This window comes from Balaenoptera acutorostrata, chromosome 2 (genome assembly GCF_949987535.1).
Source record: "Balaenoptera acutorostrata chromosome 2, mBalAcu1.1, whole genome shotgun sequence".
Lineage (NCBI taxonomy): Eukaryota > Metazoa > Chordata > Mammalia > Artiodactyla > Balaenopteridae > Balaenoptera > Balaenoptera acutorostrata.
The window spans coordinates 176,163,730-176,184,068 of record NC_080065.1 but is presented as its reverse complement, the minus strand read 5'-3'; the positions used below and the strand labels follow the sequence as shown (position 1 = coordinate 176,184,068).

Sequence of the window (20,339 nt, the reverse complement as noted above, 5' to 3'; positions counted from 1 at the left end):
GCTAAAGGCTCCTCTGGCCGAACCAGCACCCCGAGAGTGGGACGCGCCCAGCGCCTCCCTGCGCTCCTAGCGCCCGCATTGCCCCCAGCGGTACCCAGAGCTACCGCCTTGGTCTCGTGACGCGCCGGGCCACTCCCTAGCTCCGCCCCACCGGTGCCCATTGGCCAAGCCGGGTTCTGGAGGCGGGGCGTTTACCCGGCCCCAGCCAGGCCCGGGAACCCCCGGGAGGCGGAGGCGGAGGAGGTGGCGGCGGTGGCGGCGGTGGCGGCAGCGGCGGCGTTAGAGCCATGGGCGCTGACGCGCGGTCTTCGGGGGTCTACGCTGGCGGCGGCCGGGGCGCGGCGGGGTCCCGGACGAGCTCCTGGGCGCTGTGGCCATCGATCCCGCTTCTCTCCTTTCTCTTTTTGTTGTTGCTGGCGACGCCCAGCGCTTGGGCCGCGGGATACCAGGTGAGCGCGGCCAGCGAGCGGAAATGTACAAGAGCCAGAGTGAAGCCTCCAGTAGGGTCCGAAGGTGTGGGTGGGTCTGTTTTGTGGGTGCATAGTGAATGGTTGCTAATATGACAGTGTGGTCTGAGTGCATGCTTTGTGTCATTGAGAAGTCTGGCTGTGCGTGTCTGAGAATGGGGCTGTCTGTGTCTGCCTCCCTTGCTTCTGGACTTTGCATGCATTTACCTGTGTGATTGGACGTGAGCGGGCGAGGAGCTGTATGTGTGGAGAGGACTGGTGGAGAGCTGGGAGTCAGCTGCCTGAAGTTCTAGCTTGGCTCCTCCACTTCCTGGCTGCGTGATCTTGGCCAAGTCACTTCCCCTCTCTGATCCTCAGTGTTCTCATCTGAAAACTGGAGATAATATCGCCCCCACCCCCCAGGCTGACTGCTTGGTATTTGCAAATGCTTAATAAACATTAGCTACTACTATTATTCCCCCAGGGTGTGAATGAGAGGTGCTCTGAGTTGTGTCAGGTGGGAGTTGCATCTGTGACACAACTATGTGTGTCCTCCCTGGGAGGGCCTGGCCCCACCTGAGTCACTTGCCTCTAAATCAAGGCTCACCTTATGTCCTCCCCAACGCCCCACTGCAGCCTGCCTCTTAACCTTGGGGTTATTGACAGGGTATGTGTGTTTGTGTTTGGGGTCCCTGTGCAGACATGCCCCAAGGTGGAGCCGGACATGCTGAACGTGCACCTGGTGCCCCACACACATGATGATGTGGGCTGGCTCAAGACGGTGGACCAGTACTTCTACGGCAGTGAGTAGAGGGTGGGGACTGACCCCTAGGACTCCCATGGCCCCTCGGAGCCCCTCGAATTCTTTTTCAGCCCTGGACATTAGGGTGGGGGCAATGCCCAGCTTGGGCTCCTGTGTCTAGGAATATGCCCCTTGGCTTGCTGGTCCCTGACTGCCTGACCCCTATTCCCACAGTCCAGAATGATGTCCAGCACGCGGGCGTGCAGTACATCCTAGACTCGGTCATCTCTTCCCTGCTGGCGGAGCCCACCCGCCGCTTCATCTATGTGGAAATCGCTTTCTTTTCTCGTTGGTGGCGACAGCAGACAAATGCAACGCAGGAAATCGTGCGGGACCTGGTGCGCCAGGGTGAGCCTGCCCTAAGGAAGTGAAAAGAGGAAACCCAGCCCAACTTCTGTTTCTACTACTCTGGCTTCTGAGATTTTTATCATACCAAGTGTTGCCTGTATGTGGCTGCACCTGCCTGGAATTTCTCTGTATTTGGAGAACTCCTGTGCGTCCTGTAAGGCCCCACCTCCAGTGAATCCTCTGGAAAGCCTGCCATGCCAGGAGGCCTTCTGTTCAGTATCTCTCTACACTGGCCTGGGGGTGACCTCTCTTCGCCTCTCAGGCCTGGGCATGCAGGCAGGTCTTCTCGTCCCGGCATCACCAACCCCGGCTCCACTCCTGGCCCTGACAGCTGACTTGGACTTTGCCCCTCCCGGCACAGGACGCCTAGAGTTTGCCAATGGTGGCTGGGTGATGAACGATGAGGCGGCCACCCACTACGGAGCCATCATCGACCAGATGACACTCGGGCTGCGCTTCCTGGAGGACACGTTTGGCAGCGACGGGCGCCCCCGTGTGGCTTGGCACATCGACCCCTTCGGCCACTCTAGGGAGCAGGCCTCGCTGTTCGCGCAGGTCTTTTCCTGGCCTCTTGGGCCAGCCCCGTCATTCCCTCTGACTCCTCCCCCGGTCACTCAAGCCCCTCCCTTCCCTGAAAGTTCACTCGGACCAGGCCCTGCCCCTGGCCCTCTCGCCCCTTGAGACCCTGCCTCTTGGGTGACCTGTGAATCCCATTCCTTTTCTGCTCTGGCCTTGACCCTGCCCTGTCCCAGCCTAGGCTGACCCCCCCGCACCCTCATGTCCAGCTGGCTCCTCCCCCTCCCCGACCCCACCCCGTCTGCTCTGATCCTGGCTCCTCCCCAAGTGGGGTGGCAAGCGATGGCCTACCGTTTTTCCGCTGGCTTCATTACCTGTGCCATGACCCCGCCTCCTTCCCGTGCTTAGGCTGCGGAAAGGGTAAGACCTCCTTGAGCTGGGGAAGGTGGTGGGTTCTAGCGTTGGATCAGTTCCCTCCCGGCGCTCCCGCAGGACTTCCCGACCCTCCCCAAGTTCGAAATGAACTGGAGGGCCTCCCTGGTTTTAGACCTGGTTTTTCTATCCGTGCTCTGAAGGGGTGGCGGTTGGTGAGGAGAGGGCTAGGCCCTTATTTATCCTGCCCTCTCCTGCTCTCCCATCCCGCTCCTCATCCTGCCCCACCTCTAGATGGGTTTTGACGGCTTCTTCTTCGGACGCCTGGATTATCAAGACAAGAGTGCACGGAAGGAGAAGATGGAAATGGAGCAGGTGTGGCGGGCCAGCGCCAGCCTGAAGCCCCCCACCGCGGACCTCTTCACCAGTAAGGGGGTGGAGTGGGGAGAGGGCTGCCCCCACGCTCAGAAGGGCCCTGGGCTTGGTTTTATAGCCAGCTGTCACTGTCTTGAAATTCTTAGTAATTTAGGAACAAGGGCCCAGCATTTGCACTTTGCACTGGGCCCCGCAAATTCTGAAGTCCGTCCCCTGTGGGGCCTGGCAGGTCTAGGGGGTGGGGCCACCCCTGAGCCTGGTGCGGTCCACAGGTGTACTCCCCAACATTTACAACCCACCGGATGGTCTGTGCTGGGACACGCTGTGTGCCGACAGGCCCTTTGTGGAGGACCCACTCAGCCCTGAGTACAACGCCAAGGACCTGGTCCATTACTTCCTGAAGTTGGCCACTGCCCAGGTAACCTGGTACCCAGAACCTGTGCCTCTGGTGTACATGCACGGGGCCCTTCCACCGGCCCAGGCAATCCCTAGCACCTCCTCACCATCCTCGGAGGAAGGTAGTATTCCGTTCACCATCACTATGCCCTCCTCCTGGATTTGTGTGCATTCCTGACTAGAAATGCGGACCCCTGCACCACTGCACACCTCCACCATGATCATGAGACAGCATGGCACAGTGCCTCAGTACCCACGTCTGGGTGGTGAGCCCAAGAGAATTACTCAACAGCTTGTGGCTATTTTTCTGTATGTCCCTCTGCTCCCACGTGACACACTTCCACCCCTGCCCCCCATGCCTCTGTGCACCCACATTCTTGACCACATATATATCGAGACACAGCTGTCCACAGGGGTGGCCCAGGACACCCTGGCTTGAGGACACCCCCCATCCCACCTACAGGGCCAGCAATACCGCACCAACCACACTGTGATGACCATGGGCTCAGACTTCCAATATGAGAATGCCAACATGTGGTTCAAGAACCTTGACAAGCTCATCCAGCTGGTCAACGCCCAGGTGAGTGTGCCTACCCCGTGGGCACCTGTACTTGTATCCCTGGGCCTTGGGTCACGTACATTATCTATGGGTGCTATCTTAGTTTTCTATTGCTGCTTTAACAAGTTACCACAAACTTAGTGGCTTAAAACAACAGAAATCATGTTATCTTACAGTTCTGTAGGTCACAAGTCTGACATGGGTCTCACTGGGCTAAAATCAAGATGTCAGCAGGGCTGCATTCCTTCTGAAAGCTCTAGGGAAAAGTCTCCTTGCCTTGCCCAGCTTCTAGAGGCTGCCCACATTCCTTGGCTCATGGCCCCCTCCTCCATCTTCAAAGCCAGCAACATAGCAGCTCTCTGACCCTGCCTCTGGTGTTACATCTCTTTTTCTCACTCTCACTTCTTTCTCCTCCCTCTTCAACTTTTAGAGACCCTTGTGATTACATTGGACCCACTAGATAATCCAGGATAATCTCTCTAGTTTAAGGTCAGCTGATTAACAGCCTTAATTCTGCAGTCTTAATTCCCTTTTGCCATGTAACCTAACATAGTCACAGGTTCTGGGGATTAGGACATGGACATCTTTTGGTGGCCATTATTCTGTCTACTGTGGATGTATTGATGTGGCCTCTGTAAGTGGTCTGTGGTTGTGTGGGCAGGCAGTCACTCTCCCATCAGCACAGAACCTCGTCTCCCCCCCCCCCCATCATTTCATCCCCAGAGTTGTCTACTGGCACAGTCTTTTTTATTTTTATTTATTTTTAAAAAAAATTTATTTATTTATTTATGGCTATGTTGGGTCTTCGTTGCTGTGCGCGGGCTTTCTCTAGTTGTGAGCGGGGGCTATTCCTTGTTGCGGTGCGCGGGCTTCTCATTGTTGTGGCTTCTCTTGTTGCGGAGCACGGGCTCTAGGCGCGCAGGCTTCATAGTTGTGGCACGTGGGCTCAGTAGTTGTGGCTTGCAGGCTCTAGGGCTCAGGCTCAGTAGTTGTGGCGCACGGGCTTAGCTACTCCGCGGCATATGGGATCTTCCCGGACCAGGGATTGAACCTGTGTCCCCTGCATTGGCAGGCAGATTCTTAACCACTGCGCCACCAGAGAAGCCCTGGCACAGTCTTTAATGTCCTCACCTTCCACGTGCTCCCTGCACTGCTGTTTCACCAAAAACAGCTCTCCGTAACGTCACCAAGGGCCTTCCAGAAGACATTTCCCACTCCTCCCCAAGCCCCTGGTCCCTGAGGAGGCTTCAACACCTTGACTGCTTCCTCCTGCAAATACCGTGTTCCTGGGCTGCCAGAAGATCACATTCTTTTGGTTTTTCTCCTGCCTGCTCCTTCACACACTCCATTTTACTGGAAATGGAGTTCCTTTGGTTCAAATCCTGGTTTTGCCACTTACTGGCTCTGTGACCTTGAGGAATGTTCTTAAGCAGTCAGTGCCTCAATTTTCTTATCTAGGAAATGGGCATAATGGTGGTTCCCAGCTGACAGGGCTATTGATGAAAGTTTAATGAGTTCATTTGCATAGACCAGTAGACCAGTGCCAGGTAAATAATAAGTATTATGGTTGTTTATTATTATTATTTGGGGCTGAAAATCTTCTGCTGCTTCTTCAAGACACCAGTTGCAATGTCTTCTTCTCTAGGAAGCCTTCACCAGGCCCCAGCCAAGCTCTTGCTCTTTCCTCTGTGCTCACAGGAGTCCCCACAAATACCTGTGATGATACATCTAGGCTGACTGTAACCAACTGACTATCTGTTCAGTTTCTCTCCTCTGCACTTGGCTGTGAATACCGTGAGAGCAGGGCTAGCCTCTGGTTGTAAATTGTGTCCACAATCCTGAGCATGCTGCAGAATCAAGTGATTGTTTGCTCAGTGAATACAGTGTGTATGTATGTAAATCTGTACATGAGTGTGTGTTCAGGGGTGTAGATGTGTGTCTGCACATAAAGGCATGTAGTCCTATGCACTTCATTCACTCAAGTGTTTGTTTTGTTTATTTTTTTAATTAAAGTATAGTTGATTTACAATATTGTATTGTATTACAAATATTGTATTAGTTTCAGGTGTACAGCAAAGTGATTCAGTTATATATATATTTTTCAGGTTATTTTCTATTATAGGTTATTACAAGATGTCAAATATAAATCCCTGTGTTATACAGTAAATCCTTGTTGCTTATCTATTTTATGTATAGTAGATTATATCTGTCAATCCTATACTCCTAATTTATCCCTCCCCCCCCCCCCTTTCCCCTTAGGTAACCATAAGTTTGTTTTCTATGTCTGTGAGTCTGTTTCTGTTTTGTATATAGATTCATTTGTATTATTTTTTAGATTCCACATATAAGTGATATCATATAGTATCTGTCTTTCTCTGACTTCACTAAGTATAATATTCTCTAGGTCATTCAAGTGTTTATTGAGCACCTACTGTGTACGAGGCACTAGGGACACAACTCGAGCAGAACAAACATCCTTTAACTCACGGAGGTCACCTTCTTGTTCCTCCACCTCCCTCAGTTGAAAGTGAGCCTCCATTCATTGTAACAGTTGTGTCATCTGGCAATAACCTTACAGTGCTGAGGAGTTATTACTCCTGTCCTATAATGTCATATTTAGTTTTTCCATGAAAGTTTTAAATAATAAAATTGGAATTATTTAAAGTTTAGTAAAATCTCAGGTTTATTCTTGCATCCCTGAAATTCTCTCCAAGCTGGTAATATTTAGCTTCGGCCAACATTCATTTTCACACTTGGCCATTGGTTTGCACTCAAACTGTGTATTAAGAGAATCTGAACCGACTGGATGCATGAATGTGTGCACATGTGTGTGTGTGAGTAGGTTTGTGCACGCTTGTGGGCCCCCCCCTCCCTGGGCTCCTGAGGGCTCACACACTGACACCTCCCCGCAGCAACAGGCCAACGGGAGCCGCGTCAATGTTCTCTACTCCACTCCGGCCTGTTATCTCTGGCAGCTGAACAAGGCCAACCTCACCTGGTACTTGGGGGGACTGGGGAGCCTGGGGGTGGGTGGCATGCCCTGTGGGTCGTGACCCTGCCCTCAATGCCGCTGCCGTTGCAGGTCGCTGAAAGAGGATGATTTCTTCCCCTACGCCGACGGCCCCCACATGTTCTGGACCGGTTACTTTTCCAGCCGGCCTGCCCTCAAACGCTATGAGCGCCTAAGCTACAACTTCCTGCAGGTAGGTGGGCGCCAGGCTCAAGGGGTGGCTCAGGGGTCCTGACAGGCCTGGTGCCCCAGCATACCCCCTGCTCTACAGGTGTGCAACCAGCTGGAGGCGCTGGTGGGTCCGGCAGCCAACGTGGGACCCTATGGTTCTGGAGACAGTGCACCCCTCAGTAGGTGTCCAGCGGGTGAGGGGACGGGGGCGAGGCTGAAGCTGGACTCTAGACCTCCACTGCCCCCTCGAGTCCCTTCTTAAAGCCCCTAAGAACCCAGCCTGCCAGCACATGACTTTTCACGTCTCCTTGGGGTGGGGGGCCGAGAGTCCTGCGGAGACCCCACCCGGCTCACCATCTGCCTGCAGATGAGGCGATGGCCGTGCTCCAGCACCACGATGCGGTCAGCGGCACCTCCCGCCAGCACGTGGCCAATGACTACGCTCGCCAACTTGCAGAAGGCTGGGGGCCCTGCGAGGTGCGAGGGCGAAGCCTGGGAGAGGCGGAGACAGGAAGGGGCAGGCCCTGGAACAGAAGGGGCGGGGCCAGTACGGGGCGCGGTCGAAAACAGCGGAGTGGCGTCTGGAAGGGCTCGTGGGGCGGGGCTTGTGGAAGGAGGGGCGGGTCCTGGGATGGGAGGGGCGGAGAAGGCAGGGGCGAGGCTGGGGGCGGGGCGGCGAGGAGGAGACGCGCGTGGCGGCCAGAGCATACCTTTCACTTTACGCGCCTGCCCAGGTTCTCCTGAGCAATGCGCTGGCGCGGCTCAGTGGCTCCAAGGAGGACTTCATGTTCTGTCGCAAGCTCAACATCAGCGTTTGTCCGCTCACCCAGACCTCGGAGAGCGTGAGCTGGCCTGGACGGGGAGGGGCGGGGCCGGGGGGGACCGGTCCCGTGGGTGGTGGGTGGGACGAGAGCCGGCGAAACCGCCCGGCGGCGGCGGCGCGGAAAGGAGGCGGGGCTGATGGGCTCTCGAAGCCTCAGCCGGTTGCTGATCACTATGGGGCGAGGTCACTGGGGGCTCAGTGATGCTGCGGCAGGACGGAGACCAGTGCACCACTTGGGGGTTTGAATCACCCAGGGACGTTGCTGCACATGGTGGGTGGATTTGCAGAAGGCCTATGGTGACCCGTGCCTGCTCTGACCCTCCCACCCCAGTTCCAGGTGACCATTTATAACCCCTTGGGGCGGAAAGTGGATTGGATGGTGCGGCTGCCTGTCAGCAAACACGTTTTCCTCGTGAGGGACCCCAGTGGCACAGTTGTGCCCAGCGATGTAAGCCCACTCGACAAATATTTTTCCCTGAATACCACAACCCATGAATACCTAACCCCTTGGAAACCTCCCGCCATGGGCATTTCTCTCTTGGCCCCGTGGACACTTCCCGCAGGTTTATTTCCCTCCATGGATCTCTCCTTTCATGGACACCTCCCTCTCTTGGATACCTCCCCCTCCATGAACACCTTCTGCCCATTACTGTCTCTTCCTCTGAATATCTTCCCCCTCTACCCCTTAATATCCCTTGGGAACATTCCCCCCTCCCATGAGTATCTTCCCCCCCCCCTTTTTAAAAATGTATTTTATTTATTTATTTTTGGCTGCGTTGGGTCTTTTATGCTGCACGTGGGCTTTCTCTAGTTGCGGCGAGCGGGGGCTATTCTTTTCTTTTTTAAACATACATTATTTATTTATTTATTTATTTATTTATTTATTTTTAATTTTTTGGCTGTATTGGTTCTTCGTTTCTGTGTGAGGGCTTTCTCCAGTTGTGGCGAGCGGGGGCCACTCTTCATCGCGGTGCGCGGGCCTCTCACTGTTGCGGGCTCTCGTTGCGGAGCACAGCTCCAGACGCGCAGGCTCAGTAGTTGTGGCACACGGGCTTAGTTGCTCCGCGGCATGTGGGATCTTCCCAGACCAGGGCTCGAACCCGTGTCCCCTGCATCGGCAGGCAGACTCTCAACCACTGCGCCACCAGGGAAGCCCAAGGGGGCTATTCTTCGTTGTGGTGCGGGTTCTTCTCATTGCAGTGGTTTCTCTTGTTGCGGAGCACAGGCTGTAGGTGCGTGGGCTTCAGTAGTTGTGGCACGCAGGCTCAGTAGTTGTGGCACGCGGGCTCTAAAGCTCAGGCTCAGTAGTTGTGGTGCACGGGCTTAGTTGCTCCACAGCATGTGGGATCTTCCCGGACCAGGGCTTGAACCCGTGTTCCCTGCATTGGCAGGCGGATTCTTAACCACTGTGCCACCAGGGAAGCCCTCTTCCCCTTTTAAATATCCCCCCATGAAAAAGTTTCCTGTTTATGAATATTCCCCTTATCCTGGAAGGCCTCTTCCCACTAACCTCTTCCTCCCCCAAGAATCTGTCTTTCCCTCCCTCCCCTGTCTCAAGGATCTCTTCCTGCATTTACTCCCTCACTTCTCCCACCTCCCACAGTAGCTCCACCCTCCTAGTGGATTTTTCCCACCTTATGAATCTTCGCAATCTTTTTTTTTTTTTTTTTGGCCATGCAGCTTGCAGGATCTTTGTTCCCCAATCAGGGATCGAACCCATGTGCCCCCTGCAGTGGAAGCGCTGAGTCCTAATCACTAGACTGCCAGGGAATTCCCTCTTTGCAGTCTTTAACTCAGCATTTCTGACACTCGCATCGCCTCTGCCCAACTCCTAAATTTCTTCTCCCCATCCTGGAACTCCTTCCCCTCCTCAAGTTTGACCCCTCCCTGTATGTGTGGTGTGGCTTTATATGTGTACTCACAGCTTCTTGACTTGGTTTCCTTCCTCCCTTACCCGAGGTGGTGATGATTCCCAGCTCAGACAGTCAGGATCTGCTTTTCTCAGCCTCAGTGCCTGCCTTGGGCTTCAGCATCTACTCAGTAACCCAGGTGCCTGGCCAAAGCCCCCAGGCCCACATCCACCATCCCAGATCCCAGAAGCCCTGGTCTCGTGTCTTGGTCATCCAGAATGAGGTGAGACCCTATTCATATCCCCTTCCATTCCTGGGTGACAAATTTGAGATGTGGCAGTAAGCCACATGGACCCTGGGTCAGTGGGTCTTAGGTTCATGGTCTAGCATCATCAGCCCCCCATTGTGTGTCCTCAAGTGAGTGACCCTCTTCCTTTGAGCCTCAGTGTCCTCTCCTGGGGCTGTTATGAGGACCCAATGTAATCATGGGTGACACTTGACAGAAATGTCAGAGCTGATGGAGGTAGGGTTTTGCAAATTAAGTGAGGCATGTCAGAGACTTGGGTGAGGGAGCCGTGTGGCCATTTGGGGGAAGAGGGATCCAGTCAGGTAGGGAGCAGCAGACACAAAAGCCCTCAAGTAGGCAGGTGTTGGGTGTTCAAAGAACACTCAGTGTGGCTGAAACAGGGTGTTGGGGTGGAGGTGATAGGTCAGATCATGTGAGCCTTAAGGGCAGGCTGAGGGGAGGACTCTGGCTTTTACTGTGAAGGAACCATGGGAGAAACAGGGTTGCATTAAGACTCTTGTGGGTCCTAGCACTTTGGGCTTTGTGGGTCCCTCCTTCCATAAAAATATGTTAAAAATTGTATTTCATGATAGTATGGATATTAACATGAATATTAACCATGCAGGCTTCAGTATAATATATTCATTATTATTTCATTCAAGTTTGCTTCTGAACCTAAAAGAAATTGAGATTTATACTTTTCCATGGGTCCTAAAAATCTTGTGGGTCCTGGCACTGTGGTTCCTCTGTCAGTTGCATAAGCAGCCTGGGTCCTGAGCAGATGGGCTGTGATCTCACTTCTGGTGTTACAGGCACCTTTTGGCGGTTATGGGGGGAAAAGACTGGGGAGTGAGCATGGAAGGTGGGACACCAGGAAGGGGTTGGCTGCAGTCCAGGAATGCCATGGAGGTGGTGAGAAGTGGTCAGATTGAGGGTAAGGTAGAAAGCGGAGCTGTTCGGATTTGCTAAAAGAGTCAGAGATGAGGAGTGAGAGAGAGAGAGGAGGGAAGGGTGGGTGACTCCAGGGTTTTCTCCTGAGCCCCAGGAAGGATGAAGCTGCCGTTGGCTGAAGCGGTGGTCATTAATGTCTGTCCACCCTTTTCTCCCCAGTACATCCGGGCTAGGTTTGACCCTGACTCAGGGCTCTTGATGGAGTTGGAGAACCTGGACCAGAACCTCCGGCTGCCTGTTCGCCAAGCCTTCTACTGGTGAGGGAGGACCACCAGGTCAGGGAGCAGGTGTGAGCAGAACTGGGGTCCCTTGCCTGACTCTCACCTGCCCTGGCCCCAGGTACAACGCCAGTACAGGCAACAGTCTAAGCTCCCAGGTCTCAGGTGCCTACATCTTCAGACCCAACCGACAGGAACCACTGCTTGTGAGCCACTGGGCTCAAACCCACCTTGTGAAGGTAAGGGGTTAAGACTGATGAGTGGGCACCTGTGGATGGGGCATGTGGGGGGTGTGTGTGTGGAGGGGGGTGTGCCGTGTGTGCGGTGGGGGGAGGATTTACATCTCCAACAAATAAGAAGGCTAAGACCCGAGGGGAATACTTGAGGATCCTCCCACAGGGTTGATATTCATGGCTGGTTGTGTGACAGTCACGCCATGGAAGCACATAGAAAGGCATTCACATCTGTTGTGAGTGTCAAGATTATACTTAGCTTTTGAAATTGGGGGTGGGGTGTTCCCATTTGGCCAACAGATAGGGAGAGCCAGGTGTAACTGCTTGCAGATTTCACCAAGGATCTGTGGTAGGAGGGGATTTTATCTGGGGTGGATATTTAAAGGTTCACACTTGGATAGGGCTTGGGTGATTCTAAGTTAGGGTGGATATTTGAGGGTGTATCTGGCTGGGAACAGGGGCTCAGGCTTGTGGGGTTTCCTGGGGCCTCTCGTTGACGTTTCCTCTTAGGGTGGGAATGGGGCAGGTAACGGCAAACCTCACATTTGACATGATTCTCCTTGAGGTGAACGCCTGCATGCTTGGGTCACTGTATTAGGATATAGTTTTGCTTCCTGTAACAGAGTTACCCAAATTAACCATGCCTAAAACAAGATGGAAGTTTCTTTCCATCTAATGGAAAGTCCGGGCAGGTGGGATGGTTCAGTAGTCATCTAGTCTTCTATCTTTTTTTATTTTTTAATTTAAAAAAATTTTTTGGCTGCGTTGGGTCTTTGTTGCTGTGTGTGGGCTTTTTCTCTAGTTGCGGAGAGCGGGGGGGCTACTCTTCATTACGGCGCGCAGGCTTCTCATTGCGGCAGCTTCTCTTGTTGTGGAGCATGGACTCTAGGCACGCGGGCTTCAGTAGTTGTGGCTTGCGGGCTCTAGAATGCAGGCTCAGTAGTTGTGGCACACAGGCTTAGTTGCTCTGTGGCATGTGGGATCTTCCTGGACCAGGGCTCGAACCCATGTCCCCTGAATTGGAAGGCAGATTCTTAACCACTGTGCCACCAGGGAAGTCCTAGTCTTCTATCTTATTGCTCTACCCTCCTTAACATTCAGCTTCCACCTCATGGCCCAAGATGGCTGCTCAAGCTCCAGCCATCACATTTGCATTTGAGCCACTGGAAGAGGGAAAGGGGCAAGGAACATTGTTCACACCACTTTGACTGGGCCCAATATGGTCACACAGCTACTCAGAACCTCAGGGAAGATGAAACAGTACAGTCTATTCCCAGTAGCCATGTGCTAAGCTAGAATCTGTTCTAAGGAGGAGAGATAGGGTAATGGTGGGCAGCAAGCATGTATGCCAAACTCAAAAAATTACATGGCTGTGACTGAGGTACAAAGTGTGGGCATCACACCTAGGCAGGTGGGGGAGGTGGGTGGGGCTCCCAAGCTATTAGCAGGGTTGACCCTGATGTAGGCCTTTGTGAGCTTCACAGCAGGAGTGGACATTTGCAGGGCTCACCTCTGCTCAGCTGCACGCTTACACCTGCCCTTCACCCCCATATGCCTGCAGACAGCCTTGGTGCAGGAAGTGCACCAGAACTTCTCAGCCTGGTGTTCCCAGGTGGTTCGCCTGTACCCGGGACAGCGGCACCTGGAGCTGGAGTGGACGGTGGGGCCAATACCTGTGGGGTGAGTGGTGGAGGCTGGGAGTGGGGGCTGAGCGAAGGGCAGAGTGGAGTTAAGGTGAGGCTCACCACCTTGCCATCCCATTGGGTACAGTGATGGCTGGGGGAAGGAAGTCATCAGTCGCTTTGACACTGTGCTGGAGACAGACGGACTCTTCTACACTGACAGCAATGGCCGGGAGATCCTGGAGAGGAGGTGGGGTGACTGGGGGCACTGAGGGGTGGTCTGTGGTCTGTTGGGGCCCAGGGCCAGTGGGGGCACCTGCTGATCCTAATGAGTGTGGGAGGGAGAGGGTGAGGGGGGAGTGAGGAGTGGGTGAACGGGGAAGGGGAGCCAGACCCCAGGCCTGATCAGATCCCACCCCACCCCAGGCGGGATTATCGACTCACCTGGAAGCTGAACCAGACTGAGCCAGTGGCGGGAAACTACTATCCAGTTAACAGTCGCATTTACATCACGGTACCCATCCCCCATCCTGCTCCCGACATCTTCCTGACACCCCTTTACAGAGCAGGGGTTACCTCTCATTCTTAACATCTCCCGACTGTCCTCAGCAGTCTCCACCATCCTTGTGAGGCCTGCCTGGGGGCCAGGGCTGGCTGGAAGTGCAGCCCCTCACTCACCCCTTGCCCCCCAGGATGGGAACGTGCAGCTGACTGTGTTGACTGACCGCTCCCAGGGGGGCAGCAGCCTGAGTGACGGCTCCTTAGAGCTCATGGTGAGTGGTCCGAGCCCCATCTAAGTCAGGGTCCTCCCACCAGTTCCCTCCCTGGCCCCCTGCAGGACCTTGAAGCCAGTTTCTGTTGCTAGGTGCATCCCTCCGTTTGTGGTCCCCGCTAAGTGGAGCCCTCCATTCCTATGTGAGACATTTACTCCGTGCTTTTATCCAATCCTTACCCAAGCCTCCCCTCCAGGCCCTGATTTGCCCTATCCATGCCCGCATTAGATCCTTACCTCCCTCTGTCCTAGTCCCTTGTTAGGTCGGATCCCCACTTCTACTGGGGACCCCCTACCAGACCTTCGTCCTCATCCGTTCCACCCCAATCTTCAATTTTTCTTGAAATTCCCACTTGCTTTTACCCAATTTCTGGCCCAGAAATTGGCTAGAAGGACCCTCACCCTCTCCTGGCCACTCTCCCCGCAGGTGCACAGAAGGCTGCTGAGAGACGATGCCCGCGGAGTAGGGGAGCCGTTGCTGGAGGAGGGGTCAGGGCTTTGGGTGCGAGGGCGCCACCTCGTGCTGCTGGACAAGGCCCAGACCGCGGCCGCCGGGCACCGGTTGCAGGCGGAGAAGGAGGTCCTGGCCCCGCAGGTGGTGCTGGCCCGAGGTGGCGGCGCCCCCTACCGCCTCGAGGTCGCCCCTCGCACGCAGGTGAGGGGCGGTGGGGCCGGCAGAAAGAGGACCCGAAGGAAGCCTGCAGAGGAGGGGCGGGGTTGAGGGCGGATTTACCTAGGCTTAACTGGGACCCACCTCGCCTGCCCCTACTGTCCTGGGGAGGACGTATTCTAGTCCAGTCCCCTTAGCTCAGCCCCGTCACCCCGGCAGCCTTGGCCCGGCCCTCTCGTCTACTCACCTCCTCCAGCCGGGTCTCTCCACTCTCCCTCCCCGCCCTAACTCAGTCTCAGACCAAATCCTTTCTGCCCCCAACCTGGCACCGCCCCGTCCCCTCATTGGCTCTGTCCTGGGTGAGCCCCGCCACTCCCCGGGTAAGCCCCGCCCCCTCACCGCGGCCAAGGCCCGCCCCTCCACGCTGGGTCTCCGCCTCCTGACAGCCGCTCAGTCCCGCCCCTCCTGGCTCAGCCCCGCGCCACTCTTACCCGCAGTTTTCCGGGTTGCGCCGAGAGCTGCCGCCTTCCGTGCATCTACTAACATTGGCCCGCTGGGGCCCGGAGACGCTGCTGCTGCGCTTAGAGCACCAGTTCGCCGTAGGGGAGGACTCGGGCCGCAACCTGAGCTCTCCGGTGACCTTGGACTTGACGGTGAGGAGGAAGGAGGTGGGAAGGAGACAGGAGAGAGGCGGGAGGGGAAACCCCAGCTTTGTCCCAACACAGCCCGGCCGGCCCATCCACTGCCCGCAGGACCTGTTCTCCGCCTTCACCATCACCGACCTGCGGGAGACCACGCTGGCGGCCAACCAGCTCCGGGCCCACGCCTCCAGGCTCCAGTGGACACCAAACACGGGTTGGGGGCCTGCCCAGAGCTGGGGGCCGGGTGGGAGGTGTGGGAATGTTGACCAGGTCCATAGAGGCAGGCGTTGGCTTGACGGTCCTTGGGGTGGGACTTGTGGGTGTGAGGATGGTGACCAGGCACTGGGGAGGGATTTGGGGATCTGGGGGTGGTATCTAGGCCCTGGGAAGCAGTTGAAGGGTCTGCGAGTGAGGCCCTGGGGACAGATTTAAGGTGGTATGTCTGTGTTCAGGAGAGGGAGCACAGGCGTGGTGTGGGGTGGCATAGGGATTTTAAGGCAAAGGAAGTCTACGTCCCTCACTCTTTCTCCCCTCCACCTCCCCAGGCCCCACACCCCATCCTTCTCCTTCACGGCTGGTCTCCACCACCATCACGCTACAGCCCATGGAAATCCGCACCTTCTTGGCCTCAGTCCAATGGGAAGAGGACAGCTAGACCCGGTGGAGGCAAGATTCCCCCAGAGCCTGAGCCTGCTCCTCCAGGGGCGGGGCAAACTCTCCCCCTTCTCCTCTTGCTGCTGCTGCTACCACCAAGGAAAGCCATTAAAATGCCACTACCAAGAATAGACTCAGGTCCAGGTGTAACTGAGTGTGGGTTGTTTTTTTTTTTTTTGAAGGCAGTGGAATTTATGACCCAGAAAGGTCAGCAAACCCTAACTGACCCTTGACCCGAGGCCTTGCAGGAAGACCACTTGCTGGTTTGAATCCTCTCACCAGAGTCTACACAGTTCACACCCCACCTCACCTACCACTCTGTCCTCCACCCCTGCGTCACTCCTCCGTCCACTAGGGCTGTGACACAGCTGGGGGTTTTTTTGTTCTGTTTTGTTTTTTGCCATGCCCTGCGGCTTGTGAGATCTTAGTTCCCAGACCAGGGATTGAACCCGGGGCCACGGTAGTGAAAGCGCCAAGTTCTAACCACTGGACCGCCAGGGAAGTCCCTGACACAGCTGTTTTGAGAAGCCACTAAGGGCAGGCTTGTGCTGGCTTGTCTTGGGCCCTGAAAGCCAGACATACCCCAGGGCCTCCCAGACTTTACCTTGCGACCCTGAAGGTGGGGAATCTGGGAGGTCTTGGGGTGGAGGAAGACTTAGAGGCAGGCCCCAAAGTGGGGCCTTGGACAGGTGGGCTGGAGCTTCGGGCCTCCCAGGAGACAGGTAGAGAGCCTGGCATACCCTGGTTCTGGTGTGTTCTGGAGTCTGTTACAGAGAAAGAAGACCTTGGGATGAAACCTGAGGTTTAGAGTTGAAAGGAAGTGACTTGCCCTCCAGTCGATACAGTCTTGTGTGGTTCCCTTGAAGGCGTCTGGAGGCTGGGAGGGCATGTCAAGCCCACCTGTAGCCCATGTAGAGAACAGTGTTTGGATGCTCGGGCCCCTGATTCTCAGATGTGCCTCCAGAAAATATTTCTACATCCCCCTTGGTGGGGGAACAGGCATGAGCCTGGGCTGGCTTGGAACCCCCGGGCAGATCACAGATGGGGTCTAGGTGGCAGATGTGCCTCTTGAAAAGTTTTCTAAGTCTCCCCCTAGAGAGATAGACCAGAGAGGCCCAAGGAGGGCACCCCAGTCTATTTGCCATCCTGCATGGGGTGCAATCACCCATGCTGTGTGACTTACAGCATCTTAGTTCTCCTGACCAGGGAGTGAACCCAGGGCTACGGCAGTGAAAGTGCCAAGTCCTAACCACTGGACCACCAGGGAACTCCCATCCCCAGACTTTTAAAAATTTCATTCTAGAAGGGGAAGGCAGCAGTAGAGCTGACCAGGATAGTCTGGGGCATGTGCCCCAGGGCTGCCTGCTGTCCTGCATCGTGTCCTGTCATAGGAAGTGCCCACCAAAACTGCTTGTAAATATTCCTCTGGTGGCAGGGATCAGGCTGGGCCAGGCAGTGTGCCCCAGGAGTGGCATCTCGTGTCCGGTCATCCATGTGCCTTCTGAAAATGTATCCAAATCTAGGGCATTATCCAAGGAGACCCATGGAGGTTGCCCTGGGTCCTCCCTCAGTTGTGCATGGAGCCCAATCACCGATGCATCCTGTAAACCTCTCTAAGGTGTCCTTGGTAGTGGGCACAGGCACAGCCTAGCCAGAAAGACTCAGGGTGGGTGCCTGAGCCAGCCTGTGGTTCTGCACAGGTGCTGGTATCGGACCCATGGTACCTGGTGGTGCCTCCTGAAAACCCACCCACATCCCCATTCAAAGAGGCAATGACCTGGGCTGGACCTGCTGGCCCATTGTGTGTGCCACGGGCTCAGGTGCTATCACTGTTTGGTCATGGTCATTGAGAGCCCCTCCTGAAAAGTTTATGTGACCTTTTGTGGAGGGGAGGACTGATCTGGGCCAGACATGGAGGCCCGAGGGCATGGCAACCCACTTACTATCCAGTGTGGGTCCCTGTTGGCAGAAACATGCCCCTAATACATTTCTAAGTCCTGATCCAGTGTGGACAGGCTCCGGGATAGTCAGGGAGTTCTGTGTGGGGACCTTAGCATGCCAGTGGTCTTGTGTGGCATGACTAAAAACATTTCTAGTCCCCTCTGGTGGAATAGACAGGACTGGATGGACCAGTGTGTCCTGAGGAGTGTGACCGTGGCCTGGCTGTCATCCTGTTTTGCCCTGATCATTGCATTCTTCCGTCCTGAGCAGGGGCACAGGCCTAGGCTGGCAGAGAGGCTGGGTCAGGGCACACCGGCCCATGGTGGTCCTGCTTGGGTGCCAACTTTTAAGATCGCCTTCTGAAAAGATCTCTACGTCCTCCTCACTAGGCTAGGGCCAACCCAGGCTGGGTAGGAATGCCCATGGCCTGTCTGGGGCCTGGATTGAGGATGTGCCTGGGCCAACCAGGGAGGGTGCCCCAGGTCCACCCAATGACCCACTTAAGGCCTGGTCACTGGAGACAATTCCAAAAAACATAAGTCCCCTTTAGAATACTGGACCAGCTGTGCCAGCCATGGAGGCCGAGGGGAGCGGCTAGAGGCCTGCTATATGGTCCTGCTTAAGGGTCCCATTTTCAGAGGTTCCCCCTTTGTTGGTGGGAACTAGTCGGAGCCAGGAAGTCAGCCAAGGGGGCAGGTACCCAGACATGACTGTGGTCATGTGTTGGCATTGTGCCTCTCAAGAGTTTCCAAGTCCCCCTCTGGATGAGGGCCACTGGCCTGGGCTTAGAGGGCTCCCCACTTCTACCTGCAGACACCTGTGTGGTCCAGTTGATGGATGTGCTCCTCCCCCGCTTCATTTTTCTAAATCTCTCTTTGGAGGAGACAACTGGTCCTAGCCATCCAGGGAGGCCCCAGGGAGGATGTAGTCTAGCCATAGTCACAGGTGGGCCCTCTTCATCACATATGCTTCTGGAAAATGTTTCCAACTCCTCCTCTGCAGAGAGGCAGCGACCAGGAGGGCTAAGGACCACCTCCGAGGTTGTCCAGGGCTTGGGGGAAGTCCCACGTGGGGATGGGTCACCAGATGTGCTTCCCCCAAATATTTTTAAGCCCTCTTGGGAGGGGGAGACTGAACTGAGATGGCCCTGGAGGCTCGTGGAGAAGGCTGAGTCACAGCCCCCAGCCCCGTCACAGTCCCCAGTCCCACCACAGTCCCACGTGGGGCCAGGTCATTGGGGGTGCCTCCTAAAAAATGGCTAAGTCCCCCTTTGGAGGCTGAGATCAGCCCCGGTCGTCCAGGGAGTTCCGTGGACGGTGTCCCGGGCCCACCAGGCCAACCCCGGATGCTGAGCCGAGATACACTGTTCGAGTGAGACCCAGGAGTGGTGGTGTCTAGGGGTCCAGGTCCGTCTCCAGGTCGCGCTGGTTGTCGGGCGCCACCTGGTGGCCTTTTAAAAAATATAGTCCCGGGAGCTCCACTGAAGTGGGATCCGACTGCCGAGCCCAAGGGCGAGTTCCATAAGGCCGGCAGCGCTGTCTTCTGGGATGCGACACTCTCTGCCTCCGAACACGGGCTCCTCTGAGGTTGTCTCTGCTGTATAAAGGAGGGGGCATCTGGGAACTGCATGGGCAGGGTGACTGGCGCACGGAAGTCCCTTCCACCAGCGAGGACTGACTTGAGGCGTTGCAGGTGACCGGGGTAGGGCGCCCAGGACGCGGCTGCATTCCCACCTGGTGCCCGCTTGTCTGGAGTGCCTCCTGAGAATTTTTCTAGGTCCCCCTCTTGGGGCCAGGATCGCGCGGTGCACTGTTGCATGATGTGCGTCCAGAAAATTTTCCCTTCTGAAGAGGGGACAGGGAGGCCGAGAGAGGGTACCCAGTGTCCAGCTGCAGTTACACTGGGGCCTGTTCTTGGGCACTCCCCCCGCCCCCGAACCTTTGCAAGCCTCCCTCCAGTGGCAGGGACCATCCCAGGCCAACCAGTGGGGTGCAGAGGTAGGTACCATGGACAGGGTCCTCAGGAGATGCTTGGTCATCTGAAGTAGCTGCTGGAATGGTAACAATTCTGCCTGGGGTGAGGGTGTGGCCCTGGCCCTGGCAGGTGAAGGAGGTTCCAGTTAGATGCCCTGGGGGCTTCATTCCCATGTGGGCCTTCCAAAAAATTTCTTTTTTTTTTTCTTTTTTATTGGGGTATAGTTGCTTTACAATGTTGTGTTAGTTTCTGCTGTATAACGAAGTGAGTCAGCTATATGTCTACATATATCCCCTCTTTTTTGGACTTCCTTCCCATTTAGGTCACTACAGAGCATTAAGTAGAGTCCCCTGTGCTATACAGCAGGTTCTCATTAGTTATCTCTTTTATACATATTAGTGTATATATGTCAATTCCAATCTCCAAAAAATTTCTGTCTCCCTCAGATGGCTGAATCCTTAGTGGGCTGCAAGGGAGGCCTGAGGAGGTTGCTCTTGGAGTCAGCTGTCCTCAGCGGGACCCGGTCACCACCTGTACCTCCTGAAAATGTTTCCTGAGGGGAGGAAGGGCCCCAGGTCAGGTCCCTATACCAGGAGAACTACAGTCACATGTGGGTCCTGTTCGCTGAATCCACCACCTGAAACATTTTCTAAGTCTCTCTGTAGTAACCAGTCAGTCAGCCAGAGAGGCCCTCCAGCTGCTGTGGGAGGATGCCCGGGTCCTGTCCACAGCCCAGATCAGGCCTGGTACTTGGAGGTGTCTCCCAAAA

The 20,339-nt window shown here is 55.4% G+C and overlaps 1 protein-coding gene and 1 long non-coding RNA gene across 3 annotated transcripts; one reads left to right on the top strand and one right to left on the bottom strand.

Moving 5' to 3' along the window:
- The first annotated feature begins 227 nt into the window (after positions 1–227).
- Positions 228–15,903, top strand: MAN2B1 (mannosidase alpha class 2B member 1). Of its 2 annotated transcripts, XM_007171938.3 has the most exons (24): positions 229–449; positions 1,147–1,249; positions 1,423–1,596; positions 1,958–2,151; positions 2,779–2,911; positions 3,132–3,277; positions 3,719–3,835; positions 6,727–6,812; positions 6,897–7,017; positions 7,096–7,174; positions 7,363–7,472; positions 7,730–7,837; positions 8,150–8,266; positions 9,778–9,951; positions 11,065–11,162; positions 11,245–11,362; positions 12,918–13,036; positions 13,127–13,228; positions 13,405–13,492; positions 13,671–13,751; positions 14,178–14,405; positions 14,858–15,013; positions 15,113–15,215; positions 15,547–15,788. In XM_007171938.3, exons 1-24 carry the CDS (start codon positions 288–290, stop codon positions 15,654–15,656), a joined length of 3,027 nt encoding a protein of 1,008 aa, XP_007172000.2. In that variant the 5' UTR covers positions 229–287; the 3' UTR covers positions 15,657–15,788. The 2 variants fall into 2 exon arrangements, with proteins under 2 accessions (XP_057397574.1, XP_007172000.2); XM_057541591.1 differs by lacking the exon at positions 15,113–15,215 and having other exon boundaries at positions 228–449; positions 15,547–15,903.
- LOC130707360 (uncharacterized) lies at positions 12,097–14,675 on the bottom strand. Its single transcript, XR_009007252.1, has 3 exons — positions 14,608–14,675; positions 14,153–14,448; positions 12,097–12,370 (listed from the first exon to the last, which is right to left on the bottom strand). It is a non-coding gene; the product is annotated as an uncharacterized LOC130707360 (long non-coding RNA).
- Positions 15,904–20,339: the final 4,436 nt, after the last annotated feature.

What these genes read in the sequence shown, in the direction of transcription:
- MAN2B1 (XM_057541591.1), top strand. Translation starts at nt 288, where the DNA reads ATGGGCGCTGACGCGCGGTCTTCGGGGGTCTACGCTGGCGGCGGCCGG. An exon ending in TCACCCAGACCTCGGAGAGC is followed by an intron (nt 7,838 to 8,149) that starts GTGAGCTGGCCT and finishes CTCCCACCCCAG; the next exon opens with TTCCAGGTGACCATTTATAA. An exon ending in ACGGCTCCTTAGAGCTCATG is followed by an intron (nt 13,752 to 14,177) that starts GTGAGTGGTCCG and finishes CTCTCCCCGCAG; the next exon opens with GTGCACAGAAGGCTGCTGAG.